This window comes from Ursus maritimus, unplaced genomic scaffold, assembly GCF_017311325.1.
Source record: "Ursus maritimus isolate PB19 unplaced genomic scaffold, ASM1731132v1 scaffold_7, whole genome shotgun sequence".
Classification (NCBI taxonomy): Eukaryota; Metazoa; Chordata; class Mammalia; order Carnivora; family Ursidae; genus Ursus; species Ursus maritimus.
The window spans coordinates 56,272,702-56,284,218 of record NW_024426885.1 but is presented as its reverse complement, the minus strand read 5'-3'; the positions used below and the strand labels follow the sequence as shown (position 1 = coordinate 56,284,218).

At 40.1% G+C, this 11,517-nt stretch overlaps 1 protein-coding gene across 1 annotated transcript in view; it reads left to right on the top strand.

The window, feature by feature from the left end:
• The first annotated feature begins 844 nt into the window (after positions 1 to 844).
• TET1 (tet methylcytosine dioxygenase 1) overlaps positions 845 to 11,517 on the top strand; it is a 112,755-nt gene continuing 102,082 nt past the window's right edge. Inside the window, exon 1 of the mRNA XM_008695954.2 lies at positions 845 to 2,865. Within this exon, the coding sequence (XP_008694176.2) occupies positions 961 to 2,865 (1,905 nt within the window). The 5' untranslated portion in view covers positions 845 to 960. The remainder of the gene's footprint in view (positions 2,866 to 11,517) is intronic.

Sequence of the window (11,517 nt, the reverse complement as noted above, 5' to 3'; positions counted from 1 at the left end):
AGTTGCTTTCCTAGTATGCTTTACTGTTCTAATTATCTCATTTTCTCTTTATTTCCAATTTCCTTGCCTAGGCATTCATCATGAGACTTTTGGGACCCTTGGTAGAAGGGATTTTAGAACCAGCAGTCTTTGGATTAAGTCGGGTGAAACAGAAAAGAGGGACATCATTTCTGGGTGTGGGCGGTGCCCACCACAATGCCTTCCTTATACATAGTAGGTACTCAACAGATATTTGTTGGACCCGTGAGTCTTATTTGTAACCTAATCTGTCAATACTAACTCCTCAGATCTTACGCTATTTTTGTGTGCATGTGTAAAGCTCAAAATTTGTAGATTCTTAATTGGAATGTAGTATTAATATTATTGGATCTCCAAGTAGAGTTTCTTGAATTACAATAAGGCTCTTCGTCCTCTGGTTTTGACAGCTTTACTGTCCAACACATGACACCTGTGCCTGTATGGCGATGTGCTGAGGAAAGAGATTAAGAGATAATTTCTGAAGTATCTAAATTTGTAAAGATTGGGATTTGATCTTTAAACTACATGTAACTACAATAGTTGTGGTTTCTAATACAGAATAACCCCCTTGCTTAACCTGTGCATTGAACTTCATCAACTAAATCAGTTGTCACAGTAATTAAAGGAGCTTTATTTGTGAATCCAGGGTTTAAAGGTTACTTTAGTATCTTTTGTGTTTGTCGTATTTGCTTTTGCAGTAAACATTCTTAGTGCCCTAATTTTGATTAATAATTGTTAGTAGATATTCTGTTTCAAATGGGAGAATACATAGGAAAAAAACTCACTCCCAATGTTTTTTTTGTTGTTGTTGCTATTTCAGACCAAAGTCTTGTGTCACTGAGCTCAACCATGGTGCATCCAGATTCTCCTCAGAAGTGAGACTTTCCAAAGGACCAATGACTCTCTTCCCTGTGCCCTTTCATTTTTTCCTACTCCGTAGCTATGTCTCGATCCCGCCATGCAAGGCCTTCCAGATTAGTCAGGAGGGAAGATCTAAACAGAACGAAAAGCACCCAACTGAAGAAGACATCTAAGGCAGCCAACAAAAATGTGGCATCAGTCAAGACTGTGACCCCTGGAAAAGTAAAGCAATTAATTCAAGAAAGAGATGTTAAGAAAAAAATAGAACCCAAACCACCTGTGCCAGTCAGAAGCCTTCTAACAAGAGCTGGAGCAGCACGAATGAATTTGGATAGGACTGAGGTTCTTTTCCAGAACCCAGAATCCTTAACTTGCAATGGGTTTACAATGGCCCTCCGAAGCACCTCTCTTAGCAGGCGACTCTCCCAACCTCCAGTGATCATAGCCAAACCCAAGAAAGTTCCACCTCCTAAGAATTTAGAAAAGCAACATGAATGTGATTATAATGTAGTTACTGACATGGGAGTAAAACACTCAGAAAATGATTCCGTTCCAACGCAAGTCCCCCTAATTGCTCCCGATGTAGAGAATCTAGTCGGTGTACAAAATGCATCTTTAATTAAAGGTGAGAGCCAAGAGACAACCCAGTCTTGGCCCCAAAGGGTGGAGGATTCCAAAGTAAATATCTCCAGTCACAGTGGCCCTGCAGTAGAGATCCTTTCTGGGTCATCGGAAGGGACACATGGTGGTGAAGGACTATTCTCTAAAGAGACATTAAATAATATCAGCGATTCCCCTAGAATGTTTGCTCAGGACACTCTATGTGCTCCTTTGCTCCAGAGAGCATCCCTCAAGGTTACTTATGAAGGAAACTCCAGCATTCAGTTAGAAGATTTGGGTTCACGAGTAGAATCTCTTAAGCTATCTGATTCTTACCTGGATCCCATCAAAAGTGAACATGATTGCTACCCCACCTCAAGCTTTAATAAGGTTATACCTGAATTGGACCTTAGAAACTGTTTGTCCATTGGTGGGTCAATATATCCTACCTCATTGATAAAACTCCTCTTGGCAAGCTCAGAACAAGAAACCCTTGGTGCTAAACTAGATCAAGAGGTCCTCAAAGCTACCCCAGATCAACAGGAAATTCCTGATACCACCCCTGTCGTAGGACAGGCTTTTAGTGCTGTCCCACATCGATGGGAAGTTCCTGGTGCTAACATAGTTCATGGAGAGGCTCTGGATGAGACCCCAGACCCACCAGAGATGCCTGGTGCTATTCCAGTCCAAGGAGAGGTCTTTGGTGCTATCCTAGACCGACAAATCCTTGGAATGGGTGGTGGTACTGCCTCAGACCCACCTATCTTTCTTCCAGCTCCTCTAAACCCAATTGCTACCTATAATGCTCTCCCACAATGGCCTGAGCCCCAGAGCACTGTTTCATATGGGCTTGAAGTCCAGGGCGCTGTGCAGATTTTGCCTTTGGGCTCAGGTCACACTCCTCAGCCATCATCAAACTCAGAGATAAGTTCGGTACCTCCAATAATGACTATTAGCAATATAGAAAATGAGAAGCAGGTTCATATAAGCTTTCTGCCAGCTAACACTCAGGGGGTCCCATTAACTCCTGAGCAAGGACTCTTCCATGCTTCCCAGGGCATTACCCAACTCTCCCAGGCTGGTCCCAGCACATTGGAAGGAGGGAGCTCCCAGATCAGCATGACCAGCGTGGTTGACATCAACACCACAGTGGTGTCTAGGCCAGTGTCACTCGCCAGTACCTCCTCTCCTCCTTCCTATACAACTTTGCTACCTACTTTGGAAAAGAAGAAACGAAAACGGTGTGGGGTCTGTGAGCCCTGCCAGCAGAAGACCAACTGTGGTGAATGTACTTACTGTAAGAACAGAAAGAATAGCCATCAGATCTGTAAGAAAAGGAAATGTGAGGAGCTGAAAAAGAAACCGTCCGTCCTCGTGCCTTTGGAGGTGAGTAAACCCTCAAGGGCTTGGAGATGCCTGTGAGGCTCAGTAGAGTGATCTGTGCAGAGACAAGGTGATTCAGAACTACATCCTTTTACTTTGGTAACATTTTGTATTATCTATAAGCATGTGTGGATCTCCCTGAAGTATGTCTTGTGCAGTGAGTGGTACATTAGCTTAATTTTAGAATTTATCTCAGAAGACTAGAACGTAAAGTGTTCCCATTACGGGATTTGATGGAGACAGGGAAATGACATGAAATGTGGTTTTGCAAAGATTTCCACTATACCTTATTTTGGATAGTTGTGTGTCTTTTGGAAGTTACAGATTTAACTTAAATTTAAATTAAGAGTGGAACAAATGCATTAACTCCCTTGCAGCTTGACAAACCAGTGGGATTAAACGTCTATTCTTTTGAAGGAATAAAACTGTCTCAATTCTTAATTTTGAAACTTTGCCTTTGAAGGTATAACAATAATAAAGCTTTCATCTTAACTTTTGGCGGGTGATTTCCGCCTGCTTTACATATCCCGTGTGGTTGTTAGGATTATCAGAAGTTCAAAATAGTTTGTAAACTCCAAAGTGATACATAAGCATTGGTTCTCATTATTACAGTTTATGGGCCTAAGGTACCAAAAATAATTCTGGTTGGCTTAGACTTTAAGGATTTTATGGAACTTGGTTAATACTTGGTTTTCAGACCTTTAAAACACATGCCAACTACGGTGTTATGATTTTTAGGTCACTCATTTGAAGTTATGCTTATTTTGTGTCTGCTATGAATACAGGTACAGTAGAATAGATTAATTTCAAAGTATTGTGGACTTAGACGTAGCCATTCTTTTCTATTTGACTGACCCATTGCCAACGGGATCAGACATTTAACCAATCATGTATTAATGGGCATTTGAGGTGTTTCTAAAATACTCTGTTATTACAAACCTTACTGCAATGAATAATTTTTACTCAAGTCACTTGACGTATGTGGGAATGGCCAGAAACTTAATGGTTTACAAACACATCTAAAACACAAGCAGCAATGTCTTACAGCAGAGAGACCTCCCTTGTCAGTTCATGATTTGGAACATTGCCAGATGGCATCATTGCTCAAAGTACTCACTTTATCTCTAATAGGTGTAAATGAATTTGTTTTCCTTTTTCCTAAACCTGCTCCTCTTTTTGCATGACATATTTGGCTTAATGACTGACCATCTACATGGTCACCCAAAATGGAAAATTGAGTCATCTTTGATGGCTTCCTCTCACTCTTCTAGATTTCTTGTTCTATGAGATCTGAGCACTCCTACGTCTCTATTTTCTTGGCTACTTCTATAGTTGATGCCTTTGTCCTTCATTGGGACAATTTCAGTGTTCTCTCTATTATCAGCAAGTATTTACTGCACTTCTACTCCAGTTTGCGTACTGGGGATATAGTCGTGAGTGTACCAGTTAGAAGAGAAGCCAGGATGTTGAACAAAAACCTCTTAAGTGCAGCTCAAGTTTTCTTTCTAAAACCCTGATGGTTCTCCTACTTAAATACATTTCGTGCTCTTCTCTATGTGTGACATATCTCACTCAAAACAAAACAAAACAAAAATAGAGAAGAGCTTCTTGTGCCTTCCAAGTACAGATGAAGCCTAGCTTCTTCTTCTTACTCTTTTTTTTAAAGACAGAGAGAGAAAGAGGAGAGAGGTGGGGGAGGGGTAGAGGGAAAGGGAGAGGGAATCTTAAGCAGACTACCTGCTGAGCATGGAGCCTGACATGGGGCTTGATCCTATGACCCTGAGATCATGATTTGATCCAAAATTAAAAGTCAGATGCTTAACTCACTGAGCCATCAAGGTGCCCCCCAAAAGATCCCTTTTATCACTTACAAAGCTGATTCTGAAGAATGTATTGGGTTGTCCTTGTACTGAACTCTGGCAGCAGATAGACCTACCCATCCAAAAGTTCATGAAGAGGCAGAGGAGAACACAGGAAACACTTCTCTGAGGGAAGTTCATTCTGAGAGAGCAAAGAACAGTTGCATACTCTTGTTTCTGGTTTCTCTGCTTAATATTCATCAATAATGGTGCTTATATAGTTATTCATTTTTATGGCAGTATAATGTTCCATTGTGTGTTTATATCATAATACACTAATCATTCTACTGTTAAAATTTTTTTTTAAAGATTTTATTTATCCAGTTGTCAGCGAGAGAGTGAGTACACAAGCCAGGGGAATGGCAGGCAGAAGAAGCAGGCTCCCCGCTGAGCAAGGAGCCCTATACCGGGCTTGATCCCAGAACTCTGGGATCATGATCTGAGCCAAAGGCAGACGCTTCACCAACTGAGCCACCCAGGCATCCCTAATCCATTCTACTGTTAATGTGCACATTGTCTTAAATGTCTTTTGGAGAACATGTATGTGCATTCTAGTGAGGAGATTCCTAGGAGTGGAATTGCTGGGTCATAGAGTACATATGTTTAGCTTTCGTGCATATTACTGAGCAGTTGTGGTTGTTCCCCATTAAGACCCTTCATCAGTCGTGTATGAACATTCCACTAGCACCACATCCTTGCCAACGCTTGATACTTTCTGTCTTGTTTACTTGAGTCGTTTTGTTGGGTGTGTAGTGGCATCACTACGTTGGACTAATGAAATTGAGCTACTTCTCCTTTGCTTCTTAGTCATTTAGATACTGGTTTTTCTGCCTTTTCATTATTGGTTTATAAGAGTTCATTACATTTTATTGATATAAATTCCTTGTTGAATATATGATTGCAGATATCTTTACTTATTCCATGACAACTTTTCACTCCCTTTATCCTGCTTTTAATGAACAGGACGTTTTAACTTTAATGTCCAATTTACCAGTGCTTTCCTTTATGTCCTGGTTAAGAAAACTTGGTCTATTTTTTGCCAATTCCAAGGTCATGAAGATGTTCTCTTTTGCTTCCTTCTTAAAAAGTTACTTTTTAAAGCCTTTCACATTTAGGGGTAAAGTATATCTGGAATTGACTTCTGTGTATAGTGTGAGGAGTTAAGATTGATTCTTTTTTATATGGATCTCTAATTGACTGGCGCCATTACTGAAATGACCATCCTTTCCCTGTTATACGATCTCATCTTTGTCATAAATCAGGTGATTGATTAGTTCTGGGTCTATTTCTAGACTCAGTTTCATTGGTCTTTTTGTCTGTCCTTGTGTCTAAGCTCATCATCAGTAGGCTTTCTAATTGTTAACTGGTAGTATAAGTCCTTCAGCTTTGTTCTCCAATACTGATTTAGGCTATTTTTATTGTTGTTCTTTGCATTTTCATTAACATTTTTGAATCAGCTTGTAAATTTCCACCAAAAACTCTGCTGGGATTTTATTGTGATTGGGGTGAACCTATACATCAATTTGGAAAGACTGACATTTTTACGATATTGAATCTTCCAGTTTATGAGAATGGTATATCTTTATATATCTGTCATTTATTTTCTTTCAGTAATATTTTGTAGTTTTCGGGACATCTGGGTGGTTCAGTTGGTTAAGTGTTTGCCTCCTGGGATCCAGTCCCAAATTGGGCTCCTTGGTCAGCGGGGAGCCTGCTTATCCCTCTGCCTGCCACTCTCCCTGCTTGTGCTCTCTCTTTCTGACATAAATAAATAAGATCTTTAAAAAAAAAATAACATTTTGTAGTTTTCAATTTCAATATTTATTTTATATCTAGGTATTTGATATTTTTATTCCTAGGTGTTTGATATATCCCTAGATATTTGATAGTTTTTAAAAATATTTATTTGATGCTAGTATTAATGATTGAAGACCATTCACTTTGATAACTAAGAATACAGCTAAGCAAATACATTTCATGTATTTGTATGTTCCTTACATCAGAATTATTTCACTTATTGAGAGTTGGAGTTAGAAATAGAAAATACATTTACAGTTTTAAAATATTAATGTTTTTGTTACTGCTTATATTAAACAAGTATACATTTTAAAAATAGATTTGTTAGGGGTGCCTGGGTGGCTCATTGGTTCAGTGTCTGCCTTTGGCTCGGGTCATGATCCCAGGGTCCTGGGATCGAGTCCTACATCAGGCTCCTTGGTCAGCAAGGAGCCTGCGTCTCCCTCTCCCTCTGCTCCCCCTGCTTGTGCTCTCTGTCAAATAAATGAATAAAATCTTTTAAAAAAATTGTTAGAATTCTTTTTCTAAAATATACTTAGCGTATGCCATCTCTCAAAAAGTTAACTACTGATGTCTGAGGGAAGTAAAAACAATTTTTTACTTGCCCCTTTTGGTCATAGATTACATTTTTGTCTGCCACAAAATCAGAATTTTTTTATTTGTATGACAAGGTGGTTAGGTAGTCTCCCCAGAGATATCTTTTGGCCAAGAGATAAAATGGTATTTTTCTGTCAGGTTTACTTCAGCTTGCTTTCTCTATATTAAAAAATATAGATAATTAAAGCCACTAACTTTGTAGCTCATAGGCATCTAGGAATTTGCTCTTGGCTAGGTATACCTCAAATGTATTTGTAATTTCACCTCTTTTTTTTTTTTTTAAAGATTTTATTTATTTATTTGACAGAGACAGACAGCCAGCGAGAGAGGGAACACAAGCAGCGGGAGTGGGAGAGGAAGAGGCAGGCTTCCAGCAGAGGAGCCTGGTGTGGGGCTCGATCCCAGGACTCTGGGATCACTCCCTGGGCTGAAGGCAGACGCTTAACAACTGAGCCACCCAGGCGCCCCTGTAATTTAGCCTTTTAAGACATATTTTAAGTCATGTAGGATTATTTTCCGATTTATCGTATAATGTTAGAAGTGGAAAAAAAAGAAGGGGGTGCTTTTTAGAGATACAGAGTAGGTGTATGATCAGGCTACACTTTTGCAAGTAATTTTTAGTGTATATAAAAACAAAAGTAAAGAAAACAGTTGTTTGTAGATAGTTTCTGAGGGCAGGGTATTGAATTATTTATCTGTAGCTTGATGATTTGGGTACAGTACATCACACGTTTAATAAATCAAATGACTGAATGAGCAGTTGGTGAGTTGGTTGCCAAAGTGAAATAAGTTTTTCCCACAATATTGAGGGTTATTATGTTTGGTTATATTATTATTATTAATTTAAGTCTTTTAATTAATTAATTAATTTATTTATTTATTTATAAGAGAGAGCGAGCGCTTGCGTGCAGTGCGTGCCTGCGTGAGCAGGGGAGGGGAGGGGCCGAGGGAGAGGGGGAGAGAGAATCCCAAGCAGGCTCCACGCCCAGTGCATGAGCCCTAGGCAGGGCTTAATCTCATGACCCTGAGATCATGACCTGAGCCAAAACCAAGACTCAGCGCTTAACCGACTGAACCACCCAGGCGCCTCTATTTTTTTCACAATTGTATTTTTAAGTAATCTCTACAGCCAACGTGGGGCTCAAGCTTGCAACCCTGAGATCAAGAGTCACATGCTCTGTGGACTGAGCCAGCCAGGAGCCCCTATTTGGTTAGAGTCAATAGCAGTGCACTAGAGAACACTGCAAAATGTGCTGTTTGTTACCACACTATCTTCTAAGCTAATGCAAATTTTATCTGGAAAAATAGTAATACCTCCAAAGGTTGTGCTTGAAAAACTCAAAGTTCAGTAGTAGTGTATGATACAAACTGAACCAATGACTGTTCGCTATTTTATGAATAGCGTGATAACAGTCTAGTTCCAGAGAGGTCATTTTGGAATTGGTTGACATACTTGTTTTTATTTTATCCATTTTAGTGGGAGTGGGGTGGGACAAGCCTCTCCTGGCCACTGCTTTTTAAATCTAATTTAATCAATCATTGAATTATATTTATTTTTAAGGTTTTATTTAGAGAAAGAGTGCATGTGTGAGTGCTTACATGTGCACAGGTGGGGGCAAAAAGGGAGGGATAGGGACGGGCAGACTCCACACTGAGCTCGGAGCCAACTGGGGGCTCAGTCCCACGACCCCCAGATCATCACCTGAGCCGAAATCAATAGTCAGACATTAATCGACTGAGCCACCCAAGCGCCCCTGGCCACTGTTTCTTTAGTGTTTTTAAACAGTCAGATCTCATTTTGCTTTATGTTGTGTACGTCATATGGAACACATTTTTGCTACCAACTCCTTCAATTGAGGGCAGATGTTATATGTCCTTAAGTATGCCTTTAAGGAATCTCTTTGGATCACTGCTGAGACTTCAGTAGCATACCTTACCGCAGGGCCGACTGTAGGCAAAAAAACCCTACGGTGTCTAGGATCCTTGCATGTGTAAATCACAAGTATGTCAACAAAACCATGCTGACTTTGATTGACTCTGACCTATGGGTGTTAATTTCTGGAATCTTGTCATTATGGCTCAAATCTTACCTTGCCATTTTGTGTGTATCGTCTTACCCAAGAAGGAAAATATGTGAAACTGCTTAACACCTTCCTCTAGTGTCAGCATAATCCAGATGATACTGTTATGTAATAGTGCGCACCATAGCATGGTACATGTTCACTTTGCCATAGAACTTAACTCCATATCTTGTTTTGTTGGTCACCCTCTTGTTTTTTGTTGTTGTTGTTGTTTGTTTGTTTATTAGAGTAGTATTTTAAGAGTTGATGGTTTCAAAGCTGCAACGTTCGTTCTCCTTATAAAGTAGCCAGTAATTGTTGTACTGTGGTGGGTGTACCAGGGAGGCGAGAAGGCGAGATCTTATCTTTTTGCATTATTTTCATACTAAAATAAGATACAACTAGCAAATGAATCAAACTAATCAAACCAATTCAGGTCATTACTTTGATAATGAGACTCAGTGCTCGAGTCATAGTATCCAGAAAGTCTTGGCTAATTATCATTAGCTCTTCATGTCTGCAATGAAAGAAACAAAAGAAAATCTTGCTCTTTTCTGATTTAATTATTTTCCGTTAATACTGTGTCACGGGGGCACCTGGCTGGCTCTGTCAGAAGAGCATGCGACTCTTGATCTCAGGGTTGTGAGTTTGAGCCCCACGTTGGGTGTAGAGATTACTTAAAAAAACAGTAAAAAAATGAAAAATACTGAGTCACAGTTTTTATTTTTTATTTTCTTGGGAGGGGGAGTGGCAGAAGGAGAGGGAGAGAAAGAATCTTTCTTTCTTTTTTTTTTTTTTTTTTTTAAGATTTTTTTAATTTTAGGGGCACCTGGGTGGCTCAGTCGTTAAGTGTCTGCCCTCGGCTCAGGGCGTGATCCCGGCGTTCTGGAAACGAGCCCCACATCAGGCTCCTCTGCTGGGAGCCTGCTTCTTTCTCTCTCACTCCCCTTGCTTGTGTTCCCTCTCTCGCTGGCTGTCTCTGTCTCTGTCAAATAAATAAATAAAATCTTAAAAAAAAAAAAAAGATTTTATTTATTTTAGAGAGAGACCACGAGCATGAAGGTTGCCTGAGGTTGGGAGTGAGGGAGAGAATCCCAAGTAGACTTCAAGCTGAGCTTGGAGCCTGACCCCAGGGCTCAATCTCATGACTCTGAGATCATTATCTGAGCTGAAAGCAAGAGCCCTGTGCTCAACCTACTGAACCACCCCAGGTGCCCCAGAGAGAGGGAATCTTAAGCAGTCTGCATGCCCAAAGCAGGGCTCAATGTGGGGCTTTATCTCACAACCCTGAGATCATGACCTGAGCCAAAATCAAGGTGAACACTTAAAAGAGCTGAGCCACCCAAGTGCCCCTGAGACACAGTTTTTATAAAAGAAAGTCATAGTGTTCTCCTACAGAAAGAAAAGTGATTAATTGGAGTGAGATGTTTTTTATTTATTTATTTACTATTTTTTTGGAAGTGAGATGTTTAAATTACTTTAGAGCCCAAGCCTAGGATTTAGGACTGGCACATAATAGGTGCTTAATAAATGTTTGGTGAACAAATGATTCAGTGATTGAATGAAAACATGAAATCTCATCAAAAATGTAAGATTCCTGCACATTTCTCACATACCAATGTATCTTTTTAGTTTAAATTTTGTTTTATTTATTTTTTTAATTTTTTAAAAACAGAGAGCCTGAGCAGGTTGAGAGGGAGGGGGAGTGGAAGAAGCAGACTCCCCGCTGAGCAGGAAGCTGGATGCGGGGCTCCATCCTAGGACCCTGAGATCATGACCTGAGCCACAAGCAGTTTAACGGACTGAGCCGCCCAGGGGCCCTTGATTTCATTTTTTTAAAGATTTTATTTATTTTTTATTTTTTGTTTTTTAAGATTTTATTTATTTATTTGACAGAGACAGCCAGCGAGAGAGGGAACACAAGCAGGGGGAGTGGGAGAGGAAGAAGCAGGCTCATAGCGGAGAAGCCTGATGTGGGGCTCGATCCCAGAACGCTGAGATCACGCGCTGAGCCGAAGGCAGACGCTTAACGACTGCACCACCCAAGCGCCCCTAAAGATTTTATTTTTAAGTAATCTCTGTACCCAATCTAGGACTAGAACTTAAAACCCCGAGATCAAGAGTCCCATGCTCTATTGACCCAGGCAGCCAGGCACCCTCAATGTATCTTTTTAAGAAGCACACTACAAATCATCACTATATCCAATTATGTACTTAATATATCATCTTCTGGGCTAGAACCCCAAAGCATTTTGGTTTTTTTTCTATCAATATTATTTTCAAGTACTGAAGATTAGGATCATGGGATATCCATCACAGAAATTCAAGTAGAGGACTCGAAA